This window comes from Oculina patagonica, chromosome 2 (assembly GCF_052425735.1).
Source record: "Oculina patagonica isolate OP01 chromosome 2, crgOcupat, whole genome shotgun sequence".
Classification (NCBI taxonomy): Eukaryota; Metazoa; Cnidaria; class Anthozoa; order Scleractinia; family Oculinidae; genus Oculina; species Oculina patagonica.
In genome coordinates, this window is record NC_135759.1 from 22256475 (window position 1) to 22278385 (window position 21911).

Genomic DNA, 21911 nt, shown 5'->3' on the forward strand with positions numbered 1-21911 from the left:
TTCGATTTTGTTTGGAATCCGCCTCTTGATAAGTAAATCACGCAGGACTAACTAGGGGGACAGTGCACCGTACAAAATGCCCGCATTATAAACAAACAGGAGTTCGGTAATTGAACCTTCGATTGAGTTCGATTGTCGAATGTTCGGTAATCGAACGTTCGATTTTGTTGGATTGTCGACTGTTTGTTAATCGAACGTTCGATTTTGTTTGATTGACCAAATTTTATTGTGAGTTTTATTATGTTCGATTACCGAACCCAATCGATACAATTGATGTTTGATTAAGTCCGATTACTGAACGTTCGATTGGATACGCCGGGACTAGTACCTAGTATATATTCACACAAACAAGGCCATGATGTTTATCCTCTCTCACTGGTTGAAATTTCAAAAATGGTGTTGTATCATGAAATCATGATGTCATGGCATGAAAGCAAGAAAATGCTTGCCAAGGTACTTGGTGTCCCCCTTTACTTCTTGCATAACAGATAATGTCAAAATAATACCTTATGTGAAAGAGTGATTAATCTCTTCTTTACTACCTATGTTTTACAATTAACTGTCCAGAGGTGGCGGAGCATTTTGAAACATGGGTGGGGGCTCGTACTCCAAGCCAAGCGTATAACCGGCCTGTTGGGGTGGGTCGCATCCCCCTATTTGAATTACCCAAAATGTCTTTAACAGTGTCCGGTGTGTCCGTAATCGTTTTGTGACAATATAACTAGGCAGTTCAGATGATCTTGCTTGATGGTGTTAACTGTACTTATCTGGAACATGTCTCTTTTTTTGCTTAAATACCGGTAGTCGAAAAAATGTTAAACACATACGACAATGCAGCGTGCAAACTAGTACCTAATTTGATTGGCTATCATGGTTATATTTAGCAAATCAAATCGACCGTTTTAAAACCCCTTTGCTGAATTAAGCCTAGGGGGGGGGGGGGGGCACTTCCTATAAATGGGCTAATGGGGATGTGCCGCTGGATGGGGTCGCATTTTCACGACTGGTCTGACTATAATGGGGTCGCCTTTTCAAGCATTTTTTATAGGGTGACTAGAATGGGGTCACACTTTTCCGTGATTTTGAGAGGAAGAAAGTTCTGGCAAGTTTAGTTGTGATTTATAAACGGAAAGATTCCCGAACAAAAATTGACCCAAGTACCCGCCCGAGGCTGTAAGGGATTTTACAATAGTTGATTTGATTGGCTAGTTTTAAATTCTCTTTTTTAAAAATCTAGCCAATCAAATCAATCAAATCATGTGTCCCCAGAGCCACTTGTTACTCGTGCCCCAGGCTCAGTCGGCTATAAAGTGGGACAGCCGGACAGGGGACAGGCGACTCTGGGACGAGAGGATCCTGGGAACAAGGTTACAGAACTCGCACCAGCTCGCCGCGTCTAAAACTATTTAAAATGGCCGAACACGCGAAGGTTATTCCCAACAACTGTGTTTCAGAGATTAAAATCCCAAGAAGTGTGGGAAGAGCACACGGAGTTGATTACAACCCAGTTTTGGACTTGTATGCGACTTTCGATTACGATGAAAGAGTTTCCCTCTGGAATCCTGTGAGTGGATCAGTGGTAGCTGAATTAAGAGGCTTCGGCGCGCTCCATGACCCGTTGTTTGTACCAGGTAATCGTATTGCAGTAAGCTCATCAGATTTATATGCTCAAAGAGATATAAAGATCTTTGACCTTGGACAAGTCATACCTAATTCAGCCGAATTTGTAAAAGGAGACAATGACAGTGACAGAGAGGACGAAGGCGACGAAGAGGAGGACGAGGACGAAGATTCCACACCTGAAATAGTAATAGAAGACAAAGATTTTCTCATGGCGGATATGCCTGGAGCGATTGCTTTGTCACCAGCTCCAGGAAGGAATCTTCTTGTCACAGATACACATGGAGGGTGTGTTTATGAAATATTCATTGACTGGGACACTTTAAAGGTCCTCAAATGGAGAGAAGTTTTTCCAGAAGACGAGGAAGTTGAATGTGGAATTCATCTGCTATGCTGTTCTGCGGATTTCAAGGTTACAATTTTTTCTTTTGACCTGCCCTTTATATCTACTGTAAAAGTGTGCTTGAACTCTGAAGGGAAGGTAGAGTTGCAGGAACAAGAGAAAATCACATATTACATGCTAAATGGTGAGGAAAAACGGATTGACAAGAATGTAACTGGACTTGTTCATGATGGAGAAAACCTGATCATTGCAAATGAAGGTGAAATTGTGTTGCTGGAGTCAACGACAGAAGGCAGCAATGCACATCTGATTGCATCAGATGTTAAACCTACAGGGCAAATAAGACTAAACCATGAGGGCCAGTTAATTGTCTGTGAAGAAAAGGTTATAAAGCTGTTTGAGTATAAATGTAACCCAAGGTCCCTTCAAGATTTATGCCGTTGTCTTGTTCGAAAAGCAATTTGTTCTGGATACATTGATAAAGTAAACAGTTTGGTAATTCCATCCCTTCTAAGAAACTACCTCTTGTTCAAGTAAACCATTCCAAAAATTAATTCAATTAATCTAATAGAAAATATTAAATATATATTACAATGAGAAGGTTGATAGACAGGAACCGGCACAAAAAGGGGTCCAAGGTCCACTATATATCCAGGTGCCTTTTGTAGGATCATAAGACTTCTGGCGTTTTTGACAGATGAATTGGCAGAGCCCTTTTTTGTTTCAAAGATATTGTCTATGTACTAGTAGTACCAACGTATGTATGGTCGGTAAGGGGCATGTCTTAGGGAGTCTTTTTGAAATTTTGTTTAGAAAAGATTGGCATATGAAGGAGCCATCCTTGTACCCATAGCAATGGGTTCAAGAATGGCTCATTGTGTGCTTCATAGACGATATCTTTATGATATGGAGGCTCACAGTACAGGATCTCAACACTTTTATAACTTTTCTCAAAGGCATTCACCCCACCATTAGATTCACTTGTAATCATTCCTGATTGAAGAAAACGTGGCTTGGGAATTGCCAGAGGCCAGCAACTCCCTGAGCCTTCCCCTTCCCTCCCCCTGTGGGGTTTAAAAGAGCCCAGGGACACTGCTAGAAAGCCTCCCGTCACAGCTAACCTTTCAGAGGCCTCAAGGCTGCTGAGCCCAGAGACAACGATTTCAAATAACTTCACTAAACAGCGTCAGAATGGCTTTAAAATCAGCACAAGAGAAAATTACATGACTCATTTGAGGTAGGAAAACTTTATTTTAAATTAGTAGTTATTTACGCAATTTTTTTTACGATTGGTGACTTTCCCGTACAATTCTTTATATACACAAGCGCAGACGCGAATTTTGAGTTTGGGGAGCCTGTAGGCCAATGCACTTTTTGCGAATCCTTTCTCAAAGTGACGCGTGGATCACGAATCCTAAAAATCGGGATTTAGATATCTGATGTCTCCACTTGGAGTGTGGATTCTTCAGATCACTAATCCATGATTAATCCATTTTCATATTAAAGTAAAGAAACGAAAAATCTGTTTTTGGATACAATAATCTGAATCTGGATCTTCCACAAAAAACGCACCCTCAGGCTTTCCCTCGCCCCCACGGGATACAGGACAAATCTCGAACCAGCACACCCCGTTCAAGGATGGGCGGATACAGGTTTTTCAAAACGATACAATATCTATACGATATTTGCCTTTTTTCTCAATATTGATTTTGATATCAATATTATGACGTCATTTCCGTCCTGGCGTCATTGGTTTGTCACGTGAATTGTCTAGGACAGTCCTGGCATCATAAATTTAGCCATGAATGTTGATTTTTGGTTATTTTATTCACTGTTGCATCAGCAACGTGTGGACATCAAATCAAGGAAGAAAAAATTCAAATATTGACAAGAAGATCGATATTTGTTTGAGCAAAATTGCATTTTTAAACCTCAGGTGCTGACCAGAAGACCGCAGGCTCAGGTCACGTGTGCAGTTTCGAAAACGTATCGAAAGTGCGATATTTTTCAAAAGTATGGAGACTTTTCAAAATTGTCAAAATATCGGTGTGTCGAATATTTGGTATCGAATATCGGCCCATCACGGTCTTTTTTCGAGCCGGGTCGAAAATAGAGTCTGAAAAAGATATGGTCAGCGGCCAAATCCTTTATACTTCATGTAGAGAGAAATCAATTGTAGTTCCCATTAACACACGCGTTGTAAAGTCCGAAAATTGCCAAAATATGTCGCCAAATATAAATGAAAGCAATTCTTAAAAGAACTTTGACTGCCCAAATGATTGATACTGCTACAATAAGCAACAGAAGCAGGGAGAAAGGGATCGAGAAATGATTTATACGGTTTGTCGCTTGCTGCGTGACGGAAATATGCATTTCTCTTCCGGTTATCAATAACATCAATCATATTTGGCGCGCTTTTTGCTTGTTTTTAGGCTTTTGTACATTATGCTAGCATTTTTTCGAGCATTTTAGTGACGCAAAAGCATTGAGCATTATTCAAGCATTTTAGTGGCATTTTCCCGGAAAATTGATTTTTTCCCGAGAAAATAAATAAAGAAACTATTTTTTTTTTTAGAGAAAATGAAGACTAAAACTCAAAATTCAACTACAAATAACTTTCTAGGGATAGTCAACTACTTTCTGTACTTCGCCTCGTAGATGATTTCGAGGATTATGTTTTTTTTTTTTTTGCTGTATTTATGAACTTGTATACACTGTAATTGCTACTTACAACAGTTGTACGTTTTTGTAAGTGTTTACAGTTAACACCATGTTAAAAATTTTGAAGTTAATTTAACTGAAAAAACCGTTTGTATAATGAGCATTATCCGAGCATTTTAGTGACTTGTTTGGGGGAGACCGAGCATTTTAGTGGCAAAAATGGAGCATTAAGGTGGAGCATTTTAGTGGGGAAACAAAAGCATAATGTACAAAAGCCTACTTGTTTTTCGCAATGTAAGTGTCGTGTTTTCGCAATGTGGATGTCTTTACCGGCAGATTTGTCATGGAAGAAAGCGAGAACTCTACTTCGTTGAAAGATTTAGAGATCGATTTTTTTAAGCTCAGTAGCTTTTCCGTTGAGGGGCATTATTGTTTTGGATATTTAGATGGAAACAGAGCAGAAGTGGACGATCTTTTGGATTCATTTCAAGCGTTGCCTCCACGTGTTACGTTAGCTTACGTTCTTACAGAGAGTCATTCAAAAGAGAAAAAACACAAAAGATTTTCCCAAACGGGTATGTAATATTTTTTCATTCTTTCATTAATTTAAAGTATAGAGTACCCAGTTTAATATCGGTGATTCTCTTAATCCCGATTCGGGATATTTTATATAAGCAAGGTTATAGGTTAGTTCTCGATTTGATGACTTTGATGTCACACGCAATGTTCGTGGTCAGATATTAGCCAAAAGATTACCGCTAAGTCCTAATAAGTTTTTTTCAAACCAAGCTACCAAGCTGAAAGGCGGATTTGGTCTTAGAGGAGCGGACAGAAGAAGAAAAAAAAGATCTTTGATGTCAAGTTGTATTTGCAGTAAGGGAAAGTTCCCATTGTGACCTTTGCAACTAAACCGGAATTAAGACTTGTTATCTAAAGAGCTCTTCTGTTTTAATTTGCCAGCACCACCTGTATTTGAAAACAATCGTGGAAATGTCCCTATTTTGGCAATCCATTTTCAATTTCAAGCAGTGAAACTCGGCATTGTCTTCAAGGATCTACAAAGGTTGGTTCAAGTGTAAGAATTAAGTATATAAAAAAGTAAATAGACAAATATTAAAATGACAAGCTGACAAAACGGGGAAACAATGACAGCATGACGGGTCAGGCCGCTAAGTATTTACCTACCTATGTCATTTGAAGTAAATTTTTTGAACTTAGGACGTATTAGCCGTTTCGTAAAGTGTGATGGTTCGGGTGAGGGCTGACTGATGTTTCGACAACCTGTCAGTAAGTAGTCTCAGAGTCAAGAGGACGGGTGGTGTCCCCCACCCTGGTGTCCCGGGTGCAGGGTGCGGGACACCTGCCAGATCTCCCAACCTTATTTCCCTGGATCAGAGAAGAACCTGGGAACAAGGTTACAGATCTCGCAGCACAATCAAAATGGCCGAATCGAAGGTTATTCCCAACAACTGTGTTTCAGAGATTAAAATCCCAAATATAGAGGAAAGCGCAGAAGGAGGCGATTACAGCCCAGTTTTGAATTTGTATGCGACTTTCAATAACGATAAAGGAATTTCCGTCTGGAATCCAGTGAGTGGAAAAGTTGTAGCTGAATTCAGAGGCTTCGGCGAGTGCTTCGACGAAATCACCTGCGATGACACGTTATTTGTACCAGGTAGTAATCATATTGCAGTAAGCGTGACTGACTCACATAATGGGGGAATTATACATATCTTAAACCTTGGAAAAATCAAATCTAATTCAGCTGACAGCGAAGACAACGACGACGAAGATGAGGACGATTCCTCAGACGATTCCTCAGAAGATTCCGATTCCTCAGACAATTCCACAGAAGATTCCACAGCTGACATAGAAATAACAAACAAAGATCTTCCAATGTTGACTTACCCTGTAGCGATCGCTTTGTCTCCAGGGGGGAATCTTCTTGTTGCAGATGCATTAAATGGTGGCACGGGTGTTTATGAAATCTTCATAGATTGGGATAATTTAAAGGTCCTCAAATCTAGGAAAATTATTCCCGGAAACGAGGAAGCTGAAACTGGAATTATGCTGCTATGCTGTTCTCCGGATTTCAAGGTTACAACGTTTACTTATCACCCGCCCTGTTTATCAAGTGCAAAAGTTTGCTTGAACTCTGAAGGAGAGGTAGAGATCCAGGAACAAGACAAAATCACATATTACGTACTTAATGGCGAAGAAAAACACATTGACGCTGATGGCATAACTGGACTTGTTCATGATGGAGAAAACCTGATCATTGCAAATGAAGGTGAAATTGTGTTGTTGGAGTCAACAACAGAAGGCAGCAATGCACATCTTATTGCATCAGGGGTAAAATATCCAGGGCAAATTAGACTGAACCATGAAGGCCAGTTAATGGTCATTGAAAAAAAAGTTATAAAGTTGTTTGATTATAAATGTAATCCGAGGTCCCTTAAAGATTTATGCCGAAGTCATGTTCGGAAAACAATTTGTACTGGTTATATTGATAAAGTAAACAGCTTGGAAATTCCATATACATTGAAAAACTACCTGTTGTTTAAGTAAAACCCATCCTCGGAGACCCAGGGGCAGTTTGTGGGGGCGACGGGCAGCTTATCAGGACGACAGGATTTTCGGGCAAAAATTACGCTCTTGTTGTAAACTTTCGCCGAAAATCCTGTCGTCCCGATAAGCTGCCCATTGCCCCCACAAACTGCCCCTAGGTCTCCGAGGATGGTAAAACCAGGTCAGGCTGATAGAAATATTAAAACACATACAACAATAACAGGAAAAACAGAGTGAGAAAAAACCATTAAGTGCCCAAGGCCCTTTTGAGGGTCATTCCTGACTTCTTAGAACAACAACAACAACAACAACAACAATGATAATAATAATAATAATTATAAAAATTAAGTCATAAAATAAAAATTAAGTAATAATAATAATTATAAAAATTAAGTCATATCATAAAAATTAAGTCAGCTCAGAAAGATTCATATTTTAGACAATAATTTTTCGATTGAGATATTGTAGTAATAACTTTTGGATTAACATTGTAGCTTAGCTTAAAGAAGATTTTTAACTTTTAGTACATTTAAGAGGGCCACAAATTTACTAGTTGAAAAACTTTTTCGTGTCACCCTCGTAAAATAAAGTTTTGATTGATTGATTGAAGAGATTTGGTACAGCATAATTATACCTGCAAAAATAACAGTTAAAGGTTGAGGTTTCAGCATCATCTAGACACCATTCTCAAGACTAACAATAAAATGAAATATGTCATGTGGTTAAAGTAACAAAGTTTTTAAATTTGCATAAAGCAAAAATACCTAGATAAATACTTTCGCACAGACAGAGTTTAACAATAATTAAACATCTCAGAAAAATAACAAACATTTTAGGTTTTGAAAACATTTCACAGATATCTCAGTATCCATGATCAGTTCAAGGATGTACAAGAGTAATCAACGAGAAGAATAAATACAATAAAAAATGTGACTATTTAGTCAGCAAGAAAAAATTACATAATACACAGGAATGATTTAAAGAACTTAAAGTAGAAGTGTTAAATTAATATGTAAGTTTTAACAAGGGACGTACCTAGTTGAATGTGATATAGGCTTCTTTAGTCTTTCGTTCCTCATTATTGAACTCCGGAACTTAATTTACTCATTAATAGGAACAAATTGTTTAAAGGAGAACACTCGATAAAATCGGAACCATTCAAAATGGTCCATTCGTTCCTAAAAAGATCAAAACAGAACAAAGAGTTCCCTTTATTCTAAATAAAAAGGAACTTTGTGTTCACATTTATGACAAAAGGAACCCTTTGTTCCCAATTCAGACATGTTGTTCCTATTTTTGATTTCGGCCTAAATAAAAGTTCCTTTAGGTGTATTCACAGTTTGTTCCTAAAGCAATTAGAGGAACAAATAAAACAGTAAACTCGCGGAACAGTACCTTTTACAGAAATCCATTATTATTCGAGTTGCATCAGTTAAAATCATAATTTGAAAACTTGTTTATTTTAAAAACAATGTCAAAACGAGGCAGGCAAAAAAAATTATGACGAAAAACGATGTCTTTAGAGCCAAAAATTCTGCTATCATCGATTTTGGGGAATGTATATGAATATTTACATGACAAATGACCAATGTCATTAAAGTGTATCTAAAAATGACCTAATCTTATTCCTAAAAACGGAAACATTGATGACCTTTCAATCATTATCGGGTAAACCGTGCCATTAACATACCATGTGAAAAAATTAGTGTATGGCGAGGCTTAGCCTAATGGCTGCAAGGTTTAAACCCTTACCCTTTCATATACCATTTTTAACAGAAAAGGTAACCCTTTTGTATACATTTGTTAAGGAAATGGTTCACCTTCACATCCCTACAGAAGGGACACTCCATGATGCACCTCTTTTCTTAATTTTTTACTTGAATGAACCAACAAAATACTTAAATGAATCAACCATTGGTTGGGTCTGTTCGAGATATTTTGAAATATCCTTTCAAATATCTAAAATAGGACTATTGACAAAACGTATGACTCTTGCCAAGGGTAAATGTCATGCAATACGTAGTTAAGGCAGAAAAAGGCACTATAAAAGTAATGGCCCTCCCTAAAATGGCACTTAAAAAATAGTGAAGTGACCCTCTCCTCCCCCGGCCCCCTGCTAAATAATGACAGGTCCCTACCCTTTTGTAACCTCTTACACATGAAATCCCTTCCCTTCAATATATAAGTACAGGCTGTGTACCTCTTTGAGGGTGGAGCCTGTACCCCTCCCCACTCATCTCCTTCCCCTCAACAACCGGCCTCATCACAAATCAAGTTTTTCCAGTTTTCGCAATAGACCCTTCCGCGGTTTCTGACGCCATCTTGGTTGGGGGGCAAACACGGCAAAATTTACAGTAAATGTATGGGACAAGTCGAGAGTTTGATGCTCGATAATTGAAATTCGAGGACCGTTGACATTGATTGATCATTCTGAAACTTTTGTGAATTGCAAACTAAAGATACTAGCTAAAAGAGTTAACCGATTAAATTTAAAGGGGGTCAGTTTACTTAGAAGCGAGAAATCGTACTTTTAGTTTTTCATCAATGCTTCTAAATTTTTCCGCGAACGGCGGCTCCATTTTACAGACAAATATATGAAAAATGAAAATCTTATTTTGCGGCTTTCTTAGTGAGAGTATAAATTCTCCAATTTGAACGGTCAACTCTTTCAGCTAGCATTTTCAGTTTGTAATTCATATGTACATTGAAAAACTACCTGTTGTTCAAATAAACCAAGCCAGGAATTTATTCAAAAACACTCCAAAAATATTGCAGATCTCTTATCTTAATAAGAAGATAGACAGGGACCAGCACGAGTCTTACATATGTGCAAGGCGAAGCAGTGAGGGATTCGAGGCATGCAAGACAGAAACCCCTAACCCTAAACTCCAAATAAAAAAGCTAACCGCAAGTTAACCTAGCTTAGGCTAACAGGAGTGCTATTTAGGCTACCGTAGTACCATTAAGGCTAACCAAAGTGCAATTAAGGCTAACCAGAATAAATGGATCACACTCCTCGCTGCCTCATACTTTGTGACAACCCACCAGCACATTTTATGCGGCAAACGCTCCACTTTATATCTCAGAGCCCACCTCTCAAGAATTGGAAAAGAAAGCTGTCAGTATTGTCTATCCAAAATAGTCGGGTCATCAAGAGAGTAAATTGCAAGAAAATTTAGTGCAACAGGTACCTCTCCTTTAGAGTTGCCTCAGTGTACATGCGCCAATTGTGAATTACAGTGAGGATGCACATACAGGTCAAACAATTAGCGCAAGGGTAAGGGATTTTGAAATGGTTGATTAGGTTGGCTAGATTTTAAAACTCCTGACCTTTTGTTGAAAATCTGGCCCCAGATAACACTATATCCACTGGATAAATTGCTATCCAATGGATTTTAAAATGTTGACAAAACAACTTGAACTACGCTATCCACCGGATAGGGGTTTATCCAGTGTAAGCGCCATGTGTCAGTCAATTCCAAGCAAGATCATCCATCTCCTGGGCATTTGACCCCTATTCTTGCCCAAATGGTGGGGCGAATTTGACGCAAACAACCCAGACGGTCGGGTATTTGACCAACGACTTTATGTTGATCAGCAGTAAAGGTTAAAAAGTGTCTTGTCCTTCACAACATGCATGTCATAACCCCACATGGTCTGTGATCAGGTTAGGTGTATAAATTATTCTGAAGTGTTTGAAAGGACGTAAGGAAAGGTGTTGTGGCGATAGCTCTCAAGGATTTTTTTTCATCAAAAGGTCTTTTTGTTTTTAATAGCGGAAGCACAACGCTCAGCAGGTTTAGTAGTAAAAAGCTATATATTATACTTCAATGCTTTTGCAGATCATTTTGTTAGTCCTTCGTTAGATTAAATGGATAGCTTATGAAACATTTTAAAATTTCTAAGGGTTTATTGTTTACCAAAAATGTAATAATATAAGCGCCAAGAGTATAGTCAAATCAATTATAAGGCTGCATTCATTATGTATCCTACAGGGGGGTGCAGAGGATTTTAGGGGGGGGGGGGTTCTCCAATTTTTAGAGCAAAAATAGGGTGGATGTGAAAATTGTTTATATATTTCCTGGGGGGATGCTTATTTTCTGTAAGATTCTGTCTAGCTTTTGTAATAGTTTTGTAAGCAACAAGGGTACCTCTATTATTCTAAGAGACTATAGTACCTATTTTGAAGTTCTTCAAGTAGTGTGCCTGGCCTGTAGATGTAATGTTTCGATACAGTATAGAAAGTAAAACATCTAAAATGGAAACATTTAATGCAACCTCAGTCTAAGCAGTGCAACTTTATTGAATCAATGAATGCAAACGGAAGACAATGTAATTCAGTGCACAGTTTTATGAAATTGAACAACAAATGTGCACTTAAACGTTCAATGAAAGGATACGAACAATATGACTGGAAAACTACCGCGTCCACGTTTGAAAATATGAACAAGGTATACGTCGAAGAACTTAACAAATATTTAGACCATCATAAACTTTCTCTCCTTGGGAAGAAAAATGATAAGATAAGGATAATAATGGCACATGTCGCACTGGAGAGGAATGATGCTAAATGGCCGGAAAACGAGGGTGAAGAGGATGGCAACAGCGGGGCATATACTAAAACCCGAAACAACGAAACGAAACCACCGAAACGAAATGACCGAAACCGCCGAATTGAAACGAGCGAAACGAAACCGCCGAAACAACCGAAACGGCCGAAACGAGCGAAACGAAACGAAATATCCGAAACAAGCAAAACTTCAAGATTTCCACGCCACCGTTTAGCCTACTATACACTCCTGTTAGCCTACTTCACACTCCCGGTTAGCCTACTATTCACTTAGGTTAATAGCATACTATGCACTCCGGTTAGCTTGTTTACGGTTAGCTCTCAATAATTGTAATGGGTTTTGCTTGTTTCGGTGATTTCGTCTCGTTTCGGCCGTTTCGGTTGTTTCGGCGGTTTCGTTTCGCTCGTTTGGGCGGTTTCGTTCGTTTCGTTTCGGTGGTTTCGTTTCGTTGTTTCGGGTTTTAGTACATGCCCAACAGCGGAGATGAATCCGTGGATGAGTGTGATAGTGAGAGTGATGATGATGATGAGGTTGTTGCTTTTGTCGACGAGAGTGACAGTGAAACGGAGGTTCCTGTCAATACTCCTGGTAGTGCTCGTACACGAGCTGGCAGGCTATCTATACCTAATTTGCGCTACTTAGACTGGCTGGCATAGGTATGACATAAACAGTCAAAGCTCTCTTGATGTTGTTATTAAACATGTCTCTCGAAATTTCAAACATATATAGTGTACTATTATACAGATATTTATTTTGATATTTTTTTTTTGAGGGAGGTATTCATTTTTTGGCTGATTGCTTGGGGGATTATGAAAATTTGTATGGACCTTGGGGGGATATTAAAAAACGAGCCGCTGAAAAAAAAATCCTCTGCCCCCCCCCCCCCCCTGTAACATACATAATGAATGCAGCCTAAAATGCCAGCGAGCGTGTGAAGTTAGTATTTGTTTAAGTTAATGTGACTGAGTAGGTTCAACATATCTCTTCTTATTGTGCAGTTCCAAAAAATATCCATAACCACCTCATGGAAGGTCATTGGAAATTCCAAGGTGGGGGGTCTCAAAAGCCATAATGTAAAAAGGAAAGTATGGGACTTAAGTGGAATTTCCAGAGGGGTGGGGGGATTCAAACCAAAAACCTTCTGTGGGAGGGGTATGGATATTGATTGTTCGTTAATTTTGTAAAGATTTAGTGTAAACACGAAAACTGTGGGGCACCGAGTCCCCCATAGAAAACCCCAACTCACGATGCCATTTAATCCCGGCATTTAAGCCCCGACCAGTGTGGCATGCCTCGTTTGACCATGCAACTGAAAAATAGCGGGGAATTTGACCAGACAATGGTCTCAAATGCCCTGGTTAAGGGGGATTACCTCGCTTAAAATTGACTGATATACTATCTAAACTTTTGTCGGATTACTTTGAACAACGGGAGCCTCAGAGTCTGGCCAATCAAATCATGCGTACCGGCTCATAGCGACAGGCGTCTCCGGGAAAATGCCTAATTCTCAGCGAGGATCCTGGGAACAAGGTTTCGGAACTCGCACCAACTCACTAAGGATGGGCCGATACTGGTTTTTCAAAACGATACGATATCGATACGATATTTGCCTTTTTTCTCGATATCGATCTCGATATCGATATTATGACGTCATTTCCGTCCTGATGTCATTGGTTTGTCACGTGACCATACAAAGGACAGACCTGCCATTATAAATGTTAGCCAAGAATGCTGATTTTGGTCTTTTTGTTTTACTGTTGCATCAGCAATGTGTGGACATAAAGTCAAGGCAAGAAAAATTCAATTATTGACAAGAACATCAATATTTCTTTGAGCAAAATTGTATTTTTCAACCGCAGGTGCTGACCAGAAGACCGCAGGCTCAGGTCACGTGTGCAGTATCGAAATCGTATCGAAAGTGCGATATTTTTCGAAAGTATCGATACTTTTCAAAATTGTCAAAATATCGATGTATCGAATATTTGGTATCGAGTATCGGCCCATCCTTACAACTCACCGCATTTAAAAAAATCAAAATGGCCGCACACACGAAGGTTATTCCCAACAACTGTGTTTCAGAGATTAAAATCCCAAGAAGAGTGGAAAGTGCGAACGGAGTTGATTACAACCCAGTTTTGGATTTGTTTGTGACTTTCAGTTACGATTACGGAGTTTCCCTCTGGAATCCTGTGAGTGGAAAAGTGGTAGCTGAATTCAATGGCTTCGGCGAAAACTTCCGTGACACGATGTTTGTACCAGGTAATCGCATTGCAGTAAGTTCATCAGAAGCACATCATGGGGGAAGTGTAGAAATTTTTAACCTTGGAAAAGACAAATATAATTCAGCTGAATTTGTAAAAGAAGACGAAGACAGCGGCACAGATGACGAAGAAGGCGAAGACGAAGACGAAGACGAAGATTCCACAGCTGATTTTGTAATAGAAGACAAAGATCTTCCGATGACTTACCCTGGAGCGATCGCTTTGTCTCCAGGGGGAAATTTACTTGTGACAGATGCATTTAATGGTGGCGAGGGTGTTTATGAAATTTTCGTAGACTGGGACAATTTAAAGGTCCTCAAATCTAGAGAAATAATGTTTGAAGAAGAGGAAGCTGAAAGTGGAAATATACTGTTATGTTGTTCTCCGGATTTCAAGGTTACAACGTGTACCGATTACCCACCCATTTTATCAAGTGCAAAAGTGTGCTTAAACACTGAAGAGGAGCTACAGATCCAGAAACTAGAGAAAATCACGTACTATATGCTTAATGGGGAAGAAAAACACATTAGTCAGGATAATTGGGGCGTAACTGGACTTGTTCATGATGGACAAAACCTGATCATTGCAAATGAGGATGAAATTGTGTTACTGGAGTCAATGACGGAAGGCAGCATTGCACATCTGATTGCATCAGATGTTAAACCTTCAGGGCAAATACGACTGAACCATGAAGGCCAGTTGATGGTCTGCGAAGAAAAGGTTATAAAGCTGTTTGAGTATAAATGTAACCCAAGGTCCCTTCAAGATTTATGCCGAAGTCATGTTCGGAATACAATTTGTACTGGATACATTGATAAAGTAAACAGCTTGGAAATTCCATCCATGCTGAAAAAATACCTGTTGTTCAAGTAAAGCAAGCCAAAAATTTGTTCAATTCATCATCAAAAAAGGGAGATAGACGGGGACCAGCATAAAAAAGGGGTTTAAGCTCCACTTTATGTCCTGGTGGCCTCCTGTAGGGTCCTTTTGGTGTAAATATAAAAAAGGCTTAACAGATTGTCATGTTAAATGTAGGAAAAGACATTTACAAATAATTAACTAGTAATAATATAATCGTAGATTAGTGGAGTGCGTTCGAGTCAATTTTGTGTGCCTTAAATGGTCTTAAATCTGCCTGCTTTTAATACGCGATTGACCTTCACAATTCGCTTGGCATGTGTCAGAATCACACATGATGTAATGGCGTAAGGGCCACGCACCGAGACTGAAAACAATTCAATAGATTAGTGTGGCAAATGTGGCACACATGCCACCGAGCTAAGCAACTCAGTAGATTTCTTTTGTGGCACAATAATTGCTGCGGAGATAAACAACTCACTATATTTATTTTGTGGCACAATTGTCGCCAAGTTAAACAACTTGGTAGATTTCTTTTGTGGCACACTTGCAGCTAGGCTTTTGTACATTATGCTAGCATTTTTTGGAGCATTTTAGTGAGGCAAAAGCATTGAGCATTATTCGAGCATTTTAGTGGCATTTTCCAGGAAAATTGATTTTTTTTCCCAGAAAATAAAAAAAGAAATTATTTTTTTTTGGAGAAAATGAAGACTAAAACTCAAAATTCAACAACAAATAACTTTCTGGAGATAGTCAACTACTTTCTGTGCTTAGCCTCGTAGATGATTTTGAGGATTATGATTTTTGGCTGTATTTATGAACTTGTATACGTTGTTGTTGTTACTTGCAACACTTGTACATTTTTGTAAGTGTTACAGCAAGACGCCCAAAAGTGTGACCACTTTTAATTTATTCACATTCTTTCGTGCAGATTTAATCCAATCAAAAGCCGTGGATAGCTTGCAGTTGACTTCTGATTGGATTAAATCTGCACGAAAGAATGTGAATAAATTAAAAGTGGTCACACTTTTGGGCGCCTTGCTGTAACAGTTAACACCATGTTAAAAACTTTGAAATTAATTAAAAAAAAACGGTTGTATAATGAGCATTATCCGAGCATTTTAGTGACTTTTTTGTGGGAGTCTGAGCATTTTAGTGGGAAAAATTGAGCATTAAGGTGAAGCATTTTAGTGGGGAAACAAAAGCATAATGTACAAAAGCCTACTTGCAGCCGATATAAACAATTCGGCAGATATGTTTTGAGGCACACTTGCCGCCAACTCGGTAGATTTGTTTTGTGACCACAGGCTGTGACATGGTCATGTAATGACTGTTGACAACAATGGCTGATCAGCACGCGCTTTCTTTGACATGACTCACTGAAACAGCATTAGTCATTGAAGGTGAGAAGGTTGTCAACAAAACGACAATTTGCCATTTGATGCATTAACCAGATGTTGTACACACCTCCCTATTTCCTATTTCCCTATTTTTTCAACAACATTACGAATAAATTGAAAGGAGAGTTACTAAAATTTAATTTGGTAGGGTTTACAAATCATAGCGCCAGTGAAGGTCCACGTTGTTATGTGGGATTTCGTGGGCGCTAAGTCCAATGGTGTACGTGCATTAAATCAAGGTTGATAACATGAAAGCGAGGTATTTTTGCTAACTCCAAAATTCCCCTGGTATATGCAGGACACCCAGTATTGCACAGGACACCACACAAAATAAGGAATGCATTCTCCTTCGTCGAACACAATTAATAATAGGTAATTTATTATCCCTATGTGGCTGAGTAAATAATAAAAATTTATAGTGACCAAAAGCATTACTACCATTTTCGAGCGCCGTGAAAGGCAAACATTTTTTTGCTTTTTTCCGTTTAAACTTTTTTTTTTCTGACTCTCGCTTTTTACTTAACCCTTTATTTTTTAATAAAAAAATACTCAAAAATAAAAAAAAATAATAAAACCCCCCACATCCCCCTGATTTGAAAAAAAGGTATTCGGGGCCTTGAAGGGGTTGTTCCAAAAAAAAAGGAATTCGTAACTAAGATTATAACCAGAAAAAATGACCCTGGCTGGCAGTGTTTATTTTGTTTTGGGGAAGAGTTATTTAAGAAAGGACCAGAGTGTTTTTTCAATTTTTTATTGCAACACACAAACAAAACGGTTCTTACAAAGCCAGACGTTCACTAATAATTACTAAACAAAGCTTTTTCTACTTACAGTACAATACAGTACTTATGCCACTTACAACACAACACCTAAACTATTTACAACAAAATACTTACAATACAGTACCTATGTTACTTGCATTACAATGTTTATAGTCTGCTTCTTACAATGTAATACTTATGCTTATTACTCAGGGGGGGGGGGGGGGGGTACTCCGGCTTGTAAATGACGGGAATGATCGAATGGAGGCAAAACTCAGGACCCAAAAAAATCTCTAAGTCTTCCGACATTACCCAAAAAAATCCCTGGCCCAAAAATAACCCCCCAAAAAATTCCTTGTCAAATTACCCCTAAATTGCCAGGAGGGGCAATAATATAACACAAAGAAAACCATAAAAAATTGAACTCTCATGTTTGTTTATTCATCATACCATAAATACGCCAAGGCCGCGCCAAGTCACTAAAGTTCGTTTTTAATACCCAAAAAAATCCCCTATTTAAATCAAGTCACCAAAAAAAATACTTGCCAAATTTTCAAACCCAAAAAAATCCCGGAATCGAAAATGTCAACCCCAAAAAAATCCTTCGATCATCCCCGTCATTTACAAGCCGGAGTACCCCCCTGGGGCTTATTACAGTGCAAATAATGTACTATTTTTATGCTTTCAATACATGTACAGTACTACAACTACTAAAAATACTAAAATTGCAGTCAGGAGAAGACATTAAAGTTCTTTAAAAGTTCTGACGCTGACTTGTGCTGAACTTAAACAACGCTCATAATAAAGATATGTTTTAATAAGTTTATTATGAGCGTTGTTTTACGTTCAACACAAGTCAGCATCAGAACTTTTAAAGAACTTTAATTACTTATTACTTATTAACAATGAATTAGAAAGAAAATAATGACATATAAAACTGAATCAACTTACGCTATTTTATATGTTGCCGACACTTTTTTCAAAAACTTTCAGCTGTTTGTGTCAGTCATTGAAAGGGGCTTAGAAAAGTGTTGAAGGAATTACCTATATTCCAGGGACCTAAGAGACTTATATGATGCATATATCTGACAAGGGAGGAGACAGGACCAGAGTTGTATGTTAGGGCTTGCAGCTGTTGCATTACCCAGAAGTAAAGCTAGATTTATTTCCGGGCGATGGGTGCTTCTATTTCTAAGATTATACTTCGTTTTTTTCTTATATATAGTGCACACAAACAAGGCCATGATGTTTATCCTCTCTCACTAGCTGACATTTTGAAAATGGTGTCATAGCATGACATCATGATGAAGGAGTACTTGATGAACCCTGTTCTAGAAACAGTTCAATTTTTTAACACCCCATTTCGGCTGCTGATAATTTGAAACTTTCTGCATTCAAAATATCATACCCTCTTCTAGAAATTGTCTGTAAAATGGATACCCCGTTTAAAAGATCCGGAGCCCGAAATCACGACCTGTTGGACGGCACATACCCGCATAAGTATTTTTGGGAGTCGCCCCCCCTCCCCCCCCCCGCCGCACCCCCGGAACAGATCTCCCAGGGACAGGCCTGGGAACAAGGTTACAAAACTCGCACCAGCTCGCCCCGACTTTAAAATGGCCGCACACACGAAGGTTATTCCAAACAATTGCGTTTCAGAAATTAAAGTCCCAAGAATAGTTGAAAGCGCGTACGGAGTTGATTACAACCCAGTGTTGGGTTTGTATGCGACTTTCAATTACGATTTCGATAAAGGAATTTCCGTCTGGGATCCCACGAGTGGGAAAGTAGTGGCTGAAAATATCGGAGGTGTGGGCGAAGCATTCCGTGATGTGTTATTTGTTCCAGGTGATCGTATTCTAGTAAGCTCAGCGCATTTTGGTCAATCGCGATCGGGATCTTTAGAAATCTTTAACCTTGATAAAGACAAATCTGATTCAGCTGAATTTGTAAAAGAAGACGAAGACAAAGACGAAGACGAAGATGAAGGCGGATATAAAGACGAAGGCGTCGTTTTAGCTAACTTTTTAACAGAAAACGAAGATCTAGATCTTCCCTCGCCTTGCCCCGGTGCGTTGGCTTGGTCTCCTGCAAGGAATCTTCTTCTCGCAGGTGAACATAATAAATATAGTGGCGGGGGTGTTTATGAAATCTTCATAGACTGGGATAATTTAAAGGTCCTGAAATCTAGAGAAATTATTCCCGAAGTCGAGGACGATGATAGTAACATTATATTGCTATGCTGTTCTCCGGATTACAAGGTTACAACGTTTTCTTATGATCAGGCCATTTTATCAAGTGCAAAGGTGTCTTTCAACTCTGAAGGGGAGGCTGAGATCCAGGCACAAGAGAAAATCACGTACTACGTGCTTAATGGGGAAGAAAAACACATTGGTGAGGGTTTAGCTGGACTTGTTCATGATGGAAAAAACCTGATCATTGCAAATGAGGATGAAATTGTGTTACTGGAGTCAATGACGGAAGGCAGCATTGCACATCTGATTGCATCAGGGGTAAAATATCCAGGGCAAATTAGACTGAACCATGAAGGCCAGTTAATGGTTTGCGAAGGAGAAGTTATAAAGCTGTTTGATTATAAATGTAACCTGAGGTCGCTTCAAGATATATGCCGGTGCCATATCAGGAAAACAATTCATGCAGATTATATGGATAAAGTTAATGGCTTGGAAATTCCATCCATGCTGAAAAATTACCTATTGTTCAAGTATTGACCCAGGCCAGAAATTCATAAAATTCTAGTTCAGTCCAAAAAATAGATACAAATATCACACGTAAGAGGATCGACAGAGGGGTACAGCTGTAAAGTACCCAAGGCACCTTTTAAGGGTCACTGCCTGTTTGCAGTAAAAAAGACATTAAAAAATAATAATAACAAAACAATAGGCTCTGCAAATGTTTCTTAAAGTCGTCAATCATACATAATGTAAAGTAAAGTCTGCATACAACCCTAGTAGCCCATCAGGCCAGAGCTTATCGTGGTTTCGATAGCATGAGGCGACTAGGTATATTGCTAGTCTCCCCTGGATGGGATGCCAGCATTAAATTTGCTTGCACCCTCTTATACGTGTGGGTGAAGAGAGGCAAAAGAACACAACACAGTGCTCTGGCCAGGACTCGAACCCAGACTGCTCAATCTGGAGTCCAGCACACTAACCATTAGGCCACAGTGCCTCACAACAATAAAATATGTGACCCCAATAATCCGATTGCAATAATAGAAAGTTTGTAAACCATTTTGCATCACAAACCAGCTCCCCTGGCACCTGAATCATATGATATATGAAGGTGCAATAAGCTTTGAATATAAATTAGTTTGGTTTCCTGGAAACACTAGTCCCACAGAAAGAATCTCCCAAGTCATGGCAATAGAATACACTGGATTGCCATGTCTTGGAATGTATAAAGTGGCAAGACTTAGGATATCTATACAGCAGAATCCTAATTTCTCAACAGCGGTGGTATTTTGTGGAATGCAGAACGCAGAATGATGGTGACGGAACGGCAATAGTATAGTGCCCTAACCAACTAATAAAAGCTACCCGCAAGCAAACCGGCGTGAAAGCTAACTGCAAGCAAACCAGGATGAAGCTAGATACAAGCAAACTGGAGCAAAAGCTAACTGCGAGCAACTGGCTGACCATCATTCTGCAACCTGCAGTCTGCATTCTAGCTGAAAAATTCCCCTCCTGATTTCTCAAACCCTTAATTTCTTGAACCTCCTAAAACAATAGTTGTTTCCCTTGGATTGTCGAATGCTGTAATTTTATTCCAGCTTTCTTGAACTCCTTGTTTTCTTGAACCAATTTTCATTTCGCTTGGAGGTTTGAGTAATTGGGTTTCCAGTGTATAAATGAAGATTAGCTATAGAATTATAGAGTTTAAGCTGAGGGTTGAACAATAGGCTACTTCCCAGTTTTCACTTTTACTGAATCCAAGCACAAAGGACCTCTTATTGCAATCACATAACAAAGACCAACTAAGTAAAGTGACTTTCTTCAAAGGAACTTTTACAAAGAAGGGCATTAAAAAAATATTTATTTTTAATTAATGATTTTTAGGTTATAATAGGTCCACATCAGCTGTATTGTTGCCATAGTTTGACCTGCGTACGTATCAAATAAAACAGCAACTGGTTGTTCAAGGAGTATTTATCCAGTAGTTGAATCTTGGGTGCAGGGTTATGGGGGAAGGGGTGCTCAACAAAGCTAAATTCTTTGTGGAGGCACATTTAGGCAAAATCGTGAGAACCAGTCGTCAAGCAAAGCAAGCTGGCAGGTAGCCAGCCAGATAGTGCACTTCCTTGCTGGCTCCCTGCTGGCTTGCTTTGCTTGCTGACTTGTTCTTGTGGCTTCGCCACTCATGTGTGTGACCCGAAAGGCTATGTCCCTTTTACAGCAAGGCGCCCAAAAGTGTGACCACCTTTAATTAATTCACATTCTTCCGTGCAGATTTAATCCAATCAGAAGTCAACTGAGACCTGTCCTTGGCTTCTGATTGGATGGTGGTTGCACGAAAGAATGTGAATTAATTAAAGGTGGTCACACTTTTGGGCGCCTTGCTGTAAATACCATATTTGCCAGAAATAGAGATAACCCTTTCCTATACCTTCCATTGAAAATGGTACCCCTTTCACAAAACCATAGTGTAGATATAATTGCATTCATCTTCTAAACTTTTCCTTAAAATGTTTTGATCAATACCACAAGCTAAGGTTCATCTTTCTGAAATGTTCTGAAAGACCGTTTTAAATACCCAGACGTCACTTTTTCCTTCTTTTTCCAATACTTTCCAATCAGCCTTAACTTTATTTTTACTTCAACTGATGAACCTCTTACTTGGTATACTTC

The 21911-nt window shown here is 39.0% G+C and overlaps 3 protein-coding genes and 1 pseudogene across 3 annotated transcripts; all 4 read left to right on the forward strand.

Moving 5' to 3' along the window:
• The first annotated feature begins 1404 nt into the window (after positions 1-1404).
• On the forward strand, positions 1405-4602 carry LOC144643482 (uncharacterized). The gene is made up of 2 exons (XM_078502746.1): positions 1405-1631; positions 1734-4602. Exons 1-2 carry the CDS (start codon positions 1412-1414, stop codon positions 2498-2500), a joined length of 987 nt encoding a protein of 328 aa, XP_078358872.1. The 5' UTR covers positions 1405-1411; the 3' UTR covers positions 2501-4602.
• Positions 4603-4606: 4 nt separating this feature from the next.
• On the forward strand, positions 4607-5759 carry LOC144643483 (uncharacterized; annotated as a pseudogene).
• An 8019-nt stretch (positions 5760-13778) lies between these two features.
• LOC144643481 (uncharacterized) lies at positions 13779-16710 on the forward strand. Its single transcript, XM_078502745.1, has one exon. The coding sequence runs from the start codon at positions 13800-13802 to the stop codon at positions 14895-14897; it is 1098 nt and encodes a 365-aa protein (XP_078358871.1). The 5' UTR covers positions 13779-13799; the 3' UTR covers positions 14898-16710.
• Positions 16711-16937: 227 nt separating this feature from the next.
• LOC144643480 (uncharacterized) lies at positions 16938-20265 on the forward strand. Its single transcript, XM_078502744.1, has one exon. It carries the CDS (start codon positions 18660-18662, stop codon positions 19773-19775), a length of 1116 nt encoding a protein of 371 aa, XP_078358870.1. The 5' UTR covers positions 16938-18659; the 3' UTR covers positions 19776-20265.
• Positions 20266-21911: the final 1646 nt, after the last annotated feature.